At 39.6% G+C, this 14,769-nt stretch overlaps 1 protein-coding gene across 5 annotated transcripts in view; it reads right to left on the bottom strand.

Moving 5' to 3' along the window:
• Positions 1-606: 606 nt before the first annotated feature.
• HACE1 (HECT domain and ankyrin repeat containing E3 ubiquitin protein ligase 1) overlaps positions 607-14,769 on the bottom strand; it is an 80,740-nt gene continuing 66,577 nt past the window's right edge. For 2 of the 5 annotated variants that reach the window (XM_072141887.1, XM_072141888.1), the window contains exons 21-24: positions 14,189-14,287; positions 12,437-12,507; positions 3,402-3,515; positions 607-1,469 (exon numbers count right to left, since the gene is read on the bottom strand). In XM_072141887.1, the coding sequence (XP_071997988.1) occupies positions 1,367-1,469; positions 3,402-3,515; positions 12,437-12,507; positions 14,189-14,287 (387 nt within the window). In that variant the 3' untranslated portion in view covers positions 607-1,366. The remainder of the gene's footprint in view (positions 1,470-3,401; positions 3,516-12,436; positions 12,508-14,188; positions 14,288-14,769) is intronic. The other 3 variants (XM_072141890.1, XM_072141889.1, XM_072141891.1) reach the window with 3 other exon arrangements.

Raw genomic sequence — 14,769 nt, 5'->3', positions numbered from 1 at the left:
TTTCCAGGTTCTTCACTTACTTTAGCAGCAGCAATAAATGTTTATATGTGACATAAATCTAGATTCTATCTAAAATGAATGAGTAGGTTTTTGAACAATGGAGAAAAACTTTTCATAAACCAATGCAGTAGATATTTAGCTTGAGGGGAACCATTCAAATGTGCCAACACACACAATATTATATTATTATCACCTCTGAACGCTTTCATTTGGAACCAAAAGTTACTGTAAGCCCTTGTGAGCAGGGACATATCTCCTATTGTTTCATATGACAATGTTACTCTGTAATGTCTTATTTTGTTTAAATATGTTCCATGATCGGTAAAGCGCTGAAGAATATAATACTGTATGCTATATAAAGATGTATTGCCATTATTAAAAAGAACTATGCTTTTCATGGCCATTAAATGACCAGTCCTATGTAAAGTGTTCAAACCAAACCAACTATCCCCTCTATTTGATGTGTCTAGCACTACTGCCCATATCGAAAAAAGACATTTATAATGATTTGTGATTTTTAACACAACATTCATGTTTTCCTGTGGACAGTCGGGAAACAAAAGAATATGCATGCATTATAATGATAATTTGTGATAATATATCATATGCAATTTATAAAATACTTTATTTTTGTAAGCTCATCTGTACAAAAATACATTTCGGATACTTTCCACAACAAATGTATAAACAAAACAGACCCAACCGTATAATAGTAGAGGACTAAGAGGAGTAAAACATAAATGCCCATTTCCTGACAAGTTATAAAATGAAAGACAGATGAACTGCTTTGTATCTTATTGGGAAACTGACCTGTTACAAGACACAACTAACATGGTTATAAATAAAATTACAGATACCATTTTGAGAATGACAGGGTAGGATTACATAATAATTCACTTTTACAGTATATGTACACTAAAATGGTAAAAGTGCACAGTGCACTTACAGCAGACTTGCAGAATTACTATGTACACACATTTCATCAATAATAAATGAACCTTAATTAAAAATAAAAAAAATAAAAAAAGATTAAAAGCAATTAATAAAGTATTTAAATACACCACATAAACTAAACACATAAAACAAGCCTAAAACACAAACTGTCCCTCATAAAACGCAGCTGGTCTCTTCAGTGATAATCCGAAAATCCAACTGCAAAAGCAAAGATCGGCTTCTTTCCCTTTTTTCAAATCACACATTCACACAAACAACAGTTAATCTAGGAGAAAATAGGTACTTTACAAATCTTTGAAAGTCAGCCCTGCCTGTGGGCAGTATCTAGCCTGTTTTCCTCCTGACAGATTTTGAAATTGGTTCTGCCACTCTGAATTGCGCATCAGTAGTTAGATGAGTTTTTCTTTCTTCATTATGCCATTGTGTAACCATAGCTTCCGCAGTGCAGTGCCACAAGCAGCCTGTCCTTAAGGATTTCCTTACTCGGGTATTCAGGCAATTTAAGCATATTGATGCTGAAAGACAAAAACCAGAACAGCCTGCATTACATACAAGTCTAAAAATGAGTGGTGGAATACATTGAAGAATAAAGATGAAAACAGCTGTTTACAATAATACAAAACATTTATAGAAAAAAAGAAAGATTCAGTTCTGGAGAATCCAGCATTTACAAAATAGGCAGGAAAGCCTTGTCCCAGAACTGCAAGTGCAGAGCGTATCACTGCTACAGGTATTCTGCAGCACGCTTTACATTGGAGCTTACTACAAGGGCCAAAAATACATGTAAGATTACATTGGCAAAACCCATGATATTGGATTACCACTAGATTAATAAATTCTCCTGTCTTGTCATACTACAGGAAATATGTTGGTAAAAGTATGATATCTGATAACTTATATCTTGCTGATAACTGGCTATTAAATTACTGGGACTTCATCAGTACAAGGAATTGGGGCCTTTTTTCCCTTTAAGAATAAGGTTGCACGATTAATTTAATTATATTGTGACTTCAGGTACAGTGTTTGCCTATTTTCAGGATTTTTTTTTTTTTGTAATCCTTTAAACTGGGGCAATACAGAAACAGATGCAGAAATGTAGTCCCATCTTAAGACAAACATTAATGGGCTTTAATATAGTGACATTTTTTGTACTATAAGACGCACCACAACACAAGCAGCTCTGCTACGCGCAGTCACATGAACTTTCAGCCCTACTATGCGCAGTCACAATAACACAGTCCGTTCTGCTACACACATTCACATGAACACACTCAGCTGTTGTTTAAACTATACAGCAAGTTAAAAGAGATACTACCAAGTTACCAATTTATCCTCTTTTAGTAGTGCACTTTAAAAGTATTACTTCATTAATGTAAGTGTATTACATGAATTTTAATACAGGATCATTTTGATTAAATATCCACAGAATTACAAGACCATTATTAAGCTTTCTGAATTCAGGTGTCAATGGTTAGAGGATGTCAAGCTCTCAAGGGTTAAACTTGGTCTCAAGCTATGACAGATAAACAAAAACCAAAAAAAAAAAAAAAAAATAGAAAACACTATAGTAAGTTATATATTTCATTGAAAAATCATAATAAATGTTAAAAGTATACAAATATTTTCACATACTTTTATGCCTTTTCAATAAAGATTATAACGTTTATTATTAAGTTATAACGGCAGTTTTCTCTTGTGGGTGCTATAGTTCTATTTTGAGAGGCCAAGGCTTCACATAATGGACAGGAGGACATGACTATAGATACACTTGTACTTTTTATTATTAATACTGCAAGATATATCTACCCAGATTAACAGTCTTCACTAGCTGCTCCATAATACACAGGAGAATCATCATTTATTGCCTGTTTTTGTATGAACTTTTTAAGTTTCCTTATAATATTTAATGAGAAAAGCTTCATATGGTAGTGTAATATACCTCCATAAGGATTCCCATAATGGAGAGGTCCCATGTTAATCCCTGCTCACTCTGGGATTTGTCTTCCATTAGGTGGTCTGATTTAATGACTGACAGCCTTCCCTGTAGAGGTCTGTCAATCATGAAATGAGAGTGCCCTCTAGACTCATAAAGCTAGAATGAGCAAGAAGTGACACCATAAATTTCAAGATATGCTGAATCTTTTCCCATAAAACTATGCATCAATCTACTCTTGGCGAGAAAATATGATTAGTATTCACACTTAAAAATCCATTTGAAACAAGCCCAGACACATAGCCTATTTTCTGGCAGTATTTTGCACCACTCAGAATCTGACCAGCGTGTCTATATCTTAAAAAAAAAAAAAAAGCAAAAAAAAAAAGCTACAAAATGATTGCTTTAAATATCTAAATATGACATGAATATAGATGACAAAATATGAAAGGCAGCTAATACTAATCTTGCAATAAACAGAATGGATGATCGCACTGTGATATTCTGAACGTACCATGTACTAGATGTTGGGAGCAGATTTGATGTGTATGGCACAGCAGCAATGGTGAAATTTTGTAGCCCACTTCCTCCCATGATATATGCAAAACCGCCATGAGGCACTCTGGAACTAAACAAAAATGACAAACAAACCATGACTTATTACATATGTAGATGTCTGATTCAGTCTAATAATGGCAGCACATGAATTGTTGACATAAATGCATATTATTGGCGCCGCAACCCATGTGTAACATGAAACTACATGAAAGAATTATACAAAACGTAGTAAACAAGAAGGAAATAAATTGAAACCCAGTGAACTAAGAAATGAAGCAATTGACAAATCAAATGGCAAGCTTTTCTGATTGCAAATGTTTATTTGGAAAGATCTCCAAGATGTTTTTCTTCTTAAATTGCAGCTACTGCTTTTACCCACACAAGGTCCATTTGGTCTCTGATGAAGATTAGAAAAAGCAACATTTTAACAAACCGTTCATGGGAATGACCTGAAGGTTGACATTCACATTAAGATGACTCCCGAAGCTGTATGATCATAGGGACCTGTCTGCAAGCAGTAATGCTGCCATACATGGGTATTTATTTCAACCTTTTTACTGTCCGTCCCCGACTTAAAGGACACCTGTAATCAGGTCTGTGTCACTAGTCCTGTCACCTCTACCTGTTGGAGCAGCTCACAAGGATCCCATCCCAGCCTTTATCTAGTTATTTCATACATTATTCATTGTAAAATCATCTATTCTTTATCATGTAAAGAACCTTTCTTGTACATATCTTGCCTGTATTATCATTAAAATTAAAAAAAAAAAAAATAGTCTACCTAATACTATAAGCATCAAGAGGAAGAATGCTTTGCATTCTTTATTAGCAAGGCATTAAAGATAATCACAGACATAACAGCAGAACAGACGCATGAAACGTCTATCAACTTTTATTCCTAAAGTGTCGTTCTAAATTCCTTCCAAAAAAATTCCTTCCAAAACTAAATAATATACTATATATATGCGAGTATAAGCCGAGGTCACAAAACTGGGAAAACCTATTGACTCCAGTATAAGCCGAGGGTGGGAAATGCATTGGTCACAGCCTCCCAGTACATAGCCTGCCAGCCCCCTGCGGCATAGAGCCCGCCAGCCCCCTGCGGCATAGAGCCCGCCAGCCCCGTGTAGCATAGAGCCCGCCAGCCCCGTGTAGCATAGAGCCCGCCAGCCCCGTGTAGCATAGAGCCCGCCAGCCCCGTGTAGCATAGAGCCCGCCAGCCCCGTGTAGCATAGAGCCCGCCAGCCCCGTGTAGCATAGAGCCTGCCAGCCCCGTGTAGCATAGAGCCTGCCAGCCCCGTGTAGCATAGAGCCTGCCAGCCCCGTGTAGCATAGAGCCTGCCAGCCCCGTGTAGCATAGAGCCTGCCAGCCCCATAGTATATAGCCAGCCTGCCCCCTCTAGTAAAAAAAATAAAATAAAAGTGTACTCACTTTTCCAATGACCCCCGTAGGACCTCTTCCGTTTCCGATGCTCCAGTGCCTCTTCCGATCCTTCTGTCCTCTTCCTGTTCTTCAGCCCCTTTTCCAGACGTTCCACTACCTTCGGGTCTTAATGCTTGGCCGACACACAGAATGAAGTTAGCCGTTTACCAACATAATTGTTTGTGAGCTGTCGCCATCACAAGGGGACCCAAATAGAAGCGGAACATCCAGAATGAAGCCGAAGAGGAGCAGAATAAACAAAAGTGGATCCAAAGGACCCGAGGAGGCACCGGAGCATCGGAAGCAGAAGAGGACCTATGGGGGACTTCGGAAAGGCAAATACAGTGTTAAATTTTTTTATGGACTCGAGTATAAGCCAAGTTAGGGTTTTTCAGTTTATACGGTAAGTACATAATATTAATATAAATATTAAAATATAAATTCAATTAAAAAAATCTAGTTCCCATAACCATTGATATTTTTGGTTTCAAGAAAGGCATCCAGGGTCCTGCTCACTCTGGAGGGAGGAAGGGAGGTCATGTTACAGTGCTCTCTATGTGTAGCCGAGTGTGTGTTGCTCTGTGGACACAGAAGTCTCCTATACTGAACAGTGAGGTAAAATGTCTACCTTGATTACTAAAACATAATAAAACTATATAAATTATCACTACAGGCAGTCCCCGGGTTACGTACAAGATAGGGTCTGGAGGTTTGTTCTTAGGTTGAATTTGTATGTAAGTCGAAACTGTATATTTTATAATTGTAGTTCCAGACAAATTTTTTTCTTGCCCCAGTGACAATTGGAGTTTCAAAATTTTTTGCTGTAATTGGACCAAGGATTATCAATAAAACTTCATTACAGACACCTGACAGCTGATTATTGTAATCTGGGACTATAATAAAGCATCCAGAGAGCTTCACCAGAGGTCACAGTGGGCAGAGGGGTCCGTCTGTAACTATGGGTCGTCTGTAAGTCGGGTGTCCTTAAGTAGGGGACCGCCTGTATATAAATAAAAATAAATAGGAGGTGCCATTAAAAGTGTACAGTGAAAGATGTAAAAATAGAGCCCAAAAGAAAATTGCAGAAATTCACCTCATTTAGAATTTTTTTCCAGCATCCCATTACATTGAATATAAAATGATGCCACTAAAAAGTATAATTTGTCCTGCAGATACCAAGTCCTCATACATCTCTTTAGATGGAAAAGTAAAACTTTATGGCATTGGGAAAGAGGGGAGTAAAAAAAAAAAAAGAAATGTAAAAATGAAAAAGTGACGTTGGGGGTTAAAGAAAATCTAGTACTTGAAAATATCTAGTTAAAGCAAGCATATTGCTATCTATTTGCCTGCTTCATGATGCTTTTTAAATTCTGAAAATTAACACTTGGCGCTGCTGTGCATTTTACACAGGGCGCTCCAGCTGCTGCTAATTATGCACGCCTCCAGCATGCTGTGCATAATACCCACGCCCACCCATTCCACCGTTCCAAAAAGACGCTGACTTCAACCGGCTCCCGGTAACTGTAGTGCCTGCACACTCCTCAATCGAGAAGCAGCCAGATGCACAATTCAACCACAGAGCAGACTTTGTAATAAAGGTAACAATCACAAATGTGTAAGAGTACCCGAGGCCCAGGTGACACCACTGGCTCTTGGGAACTGCGGAATGGGAGGGTGTGAGTATAATACACAACACGCAGGAAGCGTGCATAATTAGAAGCACCTGGAGCGTCCTAAATGATATGCACAGAATACCCGGTGTTAATTTGCATAATTTAAAAAGCAATTCTTTTCAGAAATCACAAGGTTTTATGGATAACCAACATAGGAATCTGTCTAGCTGCTTGCTCCCTGATGCAGAGATGAGGAATCTACCATAACATAACTTGTTAAAAAATTTCTTTAAGTACAGGCGGTCCCCTACTTAAGAACACTCGATTTACATACGATCCCTAGTTACAAACAGACCCCTGAAAATTGGTAATTTATTGTACTTTAGTCCTAGGCTACAATGATGAGCTATAACAGTTATCAAATGTGTCTGTGATGAAGCTTTAGTGTCAAAATTGATTCTTATGACAATCAAACATTTTTAAAATCCAATTGTGACAGAGACCAAAAAAGTTCTGGCTAGGATTACAATGATAAAATATACAGTTCCGACTTACATACAAACTCAACTTAAGAACAAACCTACAGACCCTATCTTGTATGTAACCCGGGACTGCCTGTAATATGCAAATTAACTGAAGAGGCTACTGGGACGTGTACTAGCCTGGCCAGGCACTGGTAGTGAAGGCTAGTACATGCCCCAGTAGCCCCTGCAGTTAATTTACATATTACTAAAACAAAGTTTCTTTTAAAAAGTTATGTTAGGTTCCAGGATTATTAAATTACAGATTAGGACAGAGGCAGGCAGAATCTACCATCAGATCTATTTCTAGTGATAGATTTCTCAGGGTTGGTTTACTTTAACCCCTTAACGCTCTGCGCCGTAGCTCTACGGCGCAGAGGTGTAAGGACTGTGTGAAGAGGGCTCACGGGCTGAGTCCTCTTCATACAGAGGTGGGGGTTGTTGCATATTGCAGCAAACCCTTTGATTGCCGCCAGCAAAGTCGCCGGCGGCATTTGTATATTCCAATCGCCGTGCCCCCGAACGTCATCGGGGGGCGGCGACCGTTGCCATGGTAGCCTCAGGTCTTCGTTTGACCCGAGGCTTAATGTCTTCTGCAGATTCGTTACAACGAGCCAGTGGCTCATTGTAATGAATGAGCTGCAAAAATGCCATATATTGCAATACAGAAGTATTGCAGTATATGGTAGGAGCGATCTGACCATCTAGGGTTAATGTACCCTAGATGGTCTAAGATATAGTGAAAAAAAAAGTTTAAAAAAAGTTTAAAAACTAAAAAAAATAAAAAAAGTTAAAATATTAAAAATTCAAATCCCCTTTCGCTAGAACTGATATAAAACATAATAAACAGTAAAAATCACAGACACATTAGGTATCGCCGCGTCCAAAAATTCCCGATCTATCAAAATATAAAAACGGTTATGGCTGGCGGTGACCTCCGAGACGGGAAATGGCGCCCAAATGTCCGAAATGCGACTTTTACACCTTTTTACATCACATAAAAAATGGAATAAAAAATTATCAAAATGTCGCACAGACTTCAAAATGGTAGCAATGAAAACGTCGCCTCATTTCGCAAAAAATGACCCCTCACACATCTCCGTGCGCCAAAGTATGAAAAAGTTATTAGCTTCCGAAGATGGCAAAATTTTCTTTTTCTTTTTTGTGCACATTCGTTTAATTTTTGAAAATGTATTAAAAAACAATAAAACCTATATAAATTTGGTATCACCGCGATCGCACCGAATCAAAGAATAAAGCTGAGGTGTTTGGAGCGCACAGTCAAAGTCGTAAAAACTGAGCCCACAAGAACGTGACGTGTGCGTTTTTTTTTCCAATTTTTCCACATTTGGAATTTTTTTTCAGCTTCGCAGTACACAGCATGTTAAAATAAATAACATTACGGGAAAGTAAAATTTGTTACGCACAAAATAAGCCCTCACACAGGTCTGTACATGTAAAATGAAAAAGTTAGGGATTTTTGAAGGTGGAGAGCGAGAAATGAGCGAAAATACCCTGCGTCCTTAAGGGGTTAAAGATGAGAAACATTTCAGCTCAGTATAGTTTGAATAACATTCATTATATCTCATTATAATTAGATAACAACTCAATACAAACATTTCATATTCACAAGAAAATAATTCAAATCATACAATTTTATATATTGATAAGACCTCAAAATTGGACAGTCACCATCCTTCCAACCCGTCTTCCAGGGGCAAAGTGATATATACAACAGCTTCTTGAATATGTTCTGCCAGAAACCATGTGTATGTGTATTACAGTAAGATGAAAAAAGGCAGCACTCACCCAGTGAAAAGCAGATGCTTTACTCAGGCTTGGTTAAAAGCTCATACACTGAGAGGCACACAACACAAATCAAGGTTTTTTAACTGGACATGTTATCCCCAAAAGGCTTAGGTGAGATCTAGAATGTGAGCACTAAATACACTGTGTGATTTACACTTTCCGTTGCTGTTGCCTTTTGGCTGCTTTTCACTTTTATAGACACAACTATAATCTATGTACAAAATAAAATGGCATATTGTTGTACTGCAGCAGAGGGAAGGTTAAAAGGTAAAGCAAACCTGCACAATTCACTGTTGTTCCAGAGAACTACTGAACAAAGAAATGCATATACTAATATAGATATAGACAATTACAGAGAAGATAGAGTGAAGAAGAGCCGCCAGTAGCCGTGCTAAGGATCGGACATCCCGAGTGAGTATGTAAGTTTGCTTTTTTGTATGTGCTTGGCATGGGGCTGGTTGTATGCTACTTGGGGGCAGGCTGGCCGCATGTATATACTACTCGGGGGCGGGAAGGCTGGCCGCGTGTATATACTACTCGGGGGCGGGAAGGCTGGCCGCGTGTAGCCACTCGGGGGCGGGATGGCTGGCCGCGTGTAGCCACTCGGGGGCGGGATGGCTGGCCGCGTGTAGCCACTCGGGGGCGGGATGGCTGGCCGCGTGTAGCCACTCGGGGGCGGGATGGCTGGCCGCGTGTAGCCACTCGGGGGCGGGATGGCTGGCCGCGTGTAGCCACTCGGGGGCGGGATGGCTGGCCGCGTGTAGCCACTCGGGGGCGGGATGGCTGGCCGCGTGTAGCCACTCGGGGGCGGGATGGCTGGCCGCGTGTAGCCACTCGGGGGCGGGATGGCTGGCCGCGTGTAGCCACTCGGGGGCGGGATGGCTGGCCGCGTGTAGCCACTCGGGGGATGGCTGGCCGCATGTAGCCACTCGGGGGATGGCTGGCCGCATGTAGCCACTCGGGGGATGGCTGGCCGCATGTAGCCACTCGGGGGATGGCTGGCCGCATGTAGCCACTCGGGGGATGGCTGGCCGCATGTAGCCACTCGGGGGATGGCTGGCCGCATGTACCCACTTGGGGCCGGCTGGCCGCATGTACCCACTTGGGGCCGGCTGGCCGCTTATACTACTTGGGGCCGGCTGGCTGCATATACTACTTGGGGCTGGCTGGCTGCATATACTACTTGGGTCTGGCTGGCTGTATACTACTGGGAGAGTGTGACCAATGCATTTCCCACCCTCGGCTTATACACAAGTCAATAAGTTTTCCCAGTTTTTGGTGGTAAAATTAGGGGTCTCGGCTTAAACTCAAGTATATAAGGTATATTAAACAAACACTAAATGTAGAAAAATGCTAAAAGTAAAGGGGATAATCGTGCCCCAAGATCATGCAGCTGTCTCATGCTGCAGCCAGCTGTCTTAAAGCAAACCTGTCATTTAACCCAAGCTACGCTGATTTTAAAAATGCCTTTTATCAGCTTTCTGAGTAATTCTAGGACTTTATATGAGTGTAAACACATGCTGCCAGGTAATGTGAATAAGTCCCTGGGGAGGGGGGGGCAGCTACAGCCTAGGTGCTCCTGTGTCAGTCTTCTGTCATCCGCAGTCATGCAGCTTTCTCCCCCCTTCCTGTCATTCGGATTCAGCAGACAGGGGAGGGTGAGAGATTGTGTGTAGGAGAGGAAGAATACATGGGGAGACATAGGTACACATAAACTGCAGATGCCCCTTTCCACTCACCACATGCTGCTGACAGGGAACCAGGTAATGTGAATCAAACTTATATAAAGCATTGGAATGATTCAGAATGCTGACAATTATTTTTTTTAAATCAACATTACATGGGCTATTGGAACCTGTCACCAGCTAAAAATGACATTCCCTGTGACAAATTTGCTTTAAAGGGAACCTGTCACCAGGAGAGCCATTTTAAGCACTCCCCCAGTCCCCACAGAGCATAGTACAACCACTGCCAAAGTGTTTTTGTATTAAAAATTGGTTTTACAGAAAAAAAGATCTGTTATATTGTACCTTTCATTAGCATCTGCTGTGTGACTAGGCAGTTGCCTTTTGGGAGGAGCTGGAAAGGAGCAGTTCCCCCCCACCCTTGGGGAACAGCTTCTCCAAGTGACCTTTTCAAATATATGAAAACACCCATCGCTGGGCTTAGCGACGCCCCCTGCTCCTCTACAGTCAATTCCGAGTGAGGGGAGTTATTCATATATTTGAAAAGGTCACATGTTTCCCAAGGGTGGGGGGGAACTGCTCCTTTCCAGCCCCTCCTAATTGGCAACTGCCTAGTCACACAGCAGATGCTAATGAAAGGTACAATATAACATATCTTTTTTTCTGTAAAACCAATTTTTAATACAAAAACACTTTGGCAGTGTATGTACTATGCTCTGTGGGGACTGGGGGAGTGCTAAAAATGGGTCTCCTGGTGACAGGTTCCCTTTAAAGACCGACACAGTAAGGAAGAATAGGAGGAGAGTAGGTGAGCCGAGCCATAGCTAACCTCCTTGAACAAATAAAGAATTAGTTTTATAGATTCTCAATATAAACTGTAATATAACATTACAAGAACAAAGAAAAATAGTGTTCCTTTAACTATTATAATTTACTGTGTCTACAATAGGAATTACTCTAGGTAAGTAACATACAACAACAAATTGGAGCAGGTTAGAAGTGAGACTCCTTTGTATAGGATTCACAAGATTTTTATCTATGTGTGTACCACAGTACTGCTTCATAAACAATACAGCCATGCCATTATCACTGTAAGGCGGATTTCCAGCAGGAGACAAAGGCATCTCAGTTATTCTTAAAGACATTCAGGAATCTTAAAAACTGCAATCATAAACACATTTGTTTTACCAGAACCATTGAATTAATTTTATGGTGTGCAGCCAGGGAAGGGAATGTTTGATTTTTTTTCACTGAAGTGGTACTAAACCTATGCTTAGAAAGAGATGAGATGGTAATGAAGAAACACGCAGAAATAGACTGAACGAGAGGAAGGAAGCACATTTACTTGCTAATAGATAAAAAGTAAAAAAAGAAGAAAAAAAAATCTAACGATCGGATGTTGTAAACCCCAGTTTTATTTCACTCGAGGGTCTGATATATAATGATTGTCAATCCGGCTGTATATATATAACAAAATCTAAATAAATTATTTTTACATTCAGTAGTAAATAAAATCATCAAATGAGTATTATAACTTCTGAAAGGAAAAAAAAAGACTTCAATCCTTCACCACTACTGAAAATGTCAGAGCAAGAAGATCAGTGGGAGAGATTTATTATTACTGTCTAAAATTTAGACAGCCTTAAACTAGACCAGGCAAACAGAAGATGCCACAAATTTATCACAGTGGCTTAAGCTGTGTGACAGATTTGGCGCATGTAGCTGGGCATATTAGACACTTTTGTATAAGAACAATAGAACACATAAATCTTTTGCAAGGCATGTACACCAGATTGGCGCAAGCTCACCAAGAGTTATTGTGCATTAGAAAATCACACCCTGTTCAGAGAAGGTAGTGGAAATGTGTGCTTTAATGCCATTGTATCTGTACAATGGGAATATACACTATATATAGATCCTGAAGGTAGGGTTTTACATACCTGCCTGTTACAAACTGCAAAAGCAACACTCTTTCTTCTTGTGTTAATTCTTGCACAACCTCCCAGAACCACTGCAGACAAACAAAACCGTGTTACATGCGAGGTAAAAGCAGATACACAGTATTTCCATAGAGTGGTTATTGGCTGCTGGGTGAAATGTTATAATATGGTTCCATCCACACAATCCACAATACTACATTTATTTTTAGGTTTGGTATTTGGTCCTATTTATTTAGCTTTTCTAGTTGCACCATGCACCGTTAATGGAAAACCGCCATCAAAATCAAGCATGATAAACCAGGCACTGTGACTGTGGTAATATTCTTATATTTGTTATCCATGGTCTCCTTCTTTCCAAAATAAACTTTTATAATTTTGCTCATGAGCCTGAAGGGCTCTAGCGGGTGTTACCAGAGCCCCCCCAGTGCTGCAGATTGATTGGCTGCTGAGCCTGTGTGACATTAACATGTCTCTCCTCCCCTGGGGAGAACTGCTCTGCTCTTTTTAAAAAACAGTGAAAGGATATCATTGAACGGCTCTGGAAACAGCCTGCAGATCCCCTCAGGCTTACTTGCATAATTCTAAAAGTTGATTTTAGAAGGAAGAAGGCCATGAATAACAAATAGAAGATTATCACAGTCATTGTGTCTGGATGTATGAGTAGATTTTCTTTTATGTCTGTATAGGCACAGAAATAGTAGAGTATACAGCTATCAACATCTGGGCAGTGCACTACTCTTGCCACATGTGAATGAGCCTGCTATATAAGAGAATTTATTACCAAAGGATAAGTTAGTGTTTTTTTTTTTGTTGTTTTTTTTTTTTTAAACAATCTTTATTGAAGTAAAAAAGCATACATATATACTTATAATGCAATGTTTTAGTTACATTCTAAATTAGTGTTGAGACTTGTTACTTTAATTGGTACATAAATAAGAAGTGGGAATTCTGCCCATGGAATCAGGATAAAATGGTATGAAGGGAACAAATAATATTGCAATATAGGGCACAAACAAAGCCCAGTGAAATGATGAGCAACTAACACTGAAAGGGGTTGTCATACATTTGAAAAACATTGCTGCTTTCTCCCATAAACTTATAGAAGGAAGCAGACAATGTTTTGCAATATTGGTCAACCCCTTTAATACGTGATAGAAAATACCTTTTGGCCTTCTACAATATAAAGCACATATTAGTTGGGTTTTTTGCACATGCCATTTCCAAGGATCATCTTGACCTATAAAAGATCCCTCTAGTAGCTTTCAATGCCAAAAACATTTTAAAGTCTTAACAACAAGATCTCTAGCAACAAAAATAAAACTCTTAGGAGAAAGAGGACGTGTCTAAAAAAGGACACAGATACAAGGGAAATGCATACAGAAATTCAATATGATGTGTGATATACTGTAATAGTTAATATCCGTTTTATATTAAACGGGATTAAAGACTAACAAATTAATAACCATTCCATAAAACTGCTTCTCAATATTAGAGAGGTGTGGGTCCAACACCCATCATCCAAACAGGTCAGCTGCACAGAGCAGCGTAACAACAGGGAATGGAACAGAAAGCAGACAGCTCCATATTCAGTCGAGAGGTCAGGCAGGCTACTGTAGATTATTAATTCATGCTAAACTGCAGTGACTGGGTTTAACCTCTACACAGAGATTAGAGTTCTTTACTGTATGTCAGCGTGCTGGACTCAATCTGCAAGAATCCAATGATCTGTTCATCTCTTTACTAAAGGTTTACCTTTATTACTAGATCACCTTTATCATAACCACTAGTATATTCAGTATTCTTCATCCAATCATTCACATCGATTTCTGGCATGCCCGACAGAAGAAGTTCCTTTAATGACAAGTTTAAAAAAATGCATCACTTATCAATTATCTATGAAAGACAATATTTACAGAATACAAACATTTAAGAAAAAAAGTGAAAAATGAGACTCTTATTAAAGCCCTGGATCTTGTGACTGGTATAGCAGTCTGTAAGCTACATAATGGCCTCCACTGGCTCCATTTTTTCAGATCCTAACAAACAAAACATGCGCACCTAGATTACAATGCACTCCTTTTATGTCTTGCATTAAAATGCAATAGGTAAAATAAATGTGTACTGGAGAAAAATATTTCTGCAATTACAAAGAATTAACACACATCCAGAGAAGAAACCACATCTTGGCTGAATGTAGAACATCACTAGTGACCCAAAAAAAGAGCTTACTGGTGCACAAGCCGCCATCGCAAGCCTGCTTAATAATTCAAACAAATGTGTTATTCCAAAAATAAATACATGGCATAGCTCTGGAGGCTTCCTGCTTCAATTTC

Source organism: Engystomops pustulosus, chromosome 3 (assembly GCF_040894005.1).
Source record: "Engystomops pustulosus chromosome 3, aEngPut4.maternal, whole genome shotgun sequence".
Classification (NCBI taxonomy): domain Eukaryota; kingdom Metazoa; phylum Chordata; class Amphibia; order Anura; family Leptodactylidae; genus Engystomops; species Engystomops pustulosus.
The sequence above is the reverse complement of the archived record's forward strand: the minus strand, read 5'-3'. Positions and strand labels throughout refer to the sequence as shown.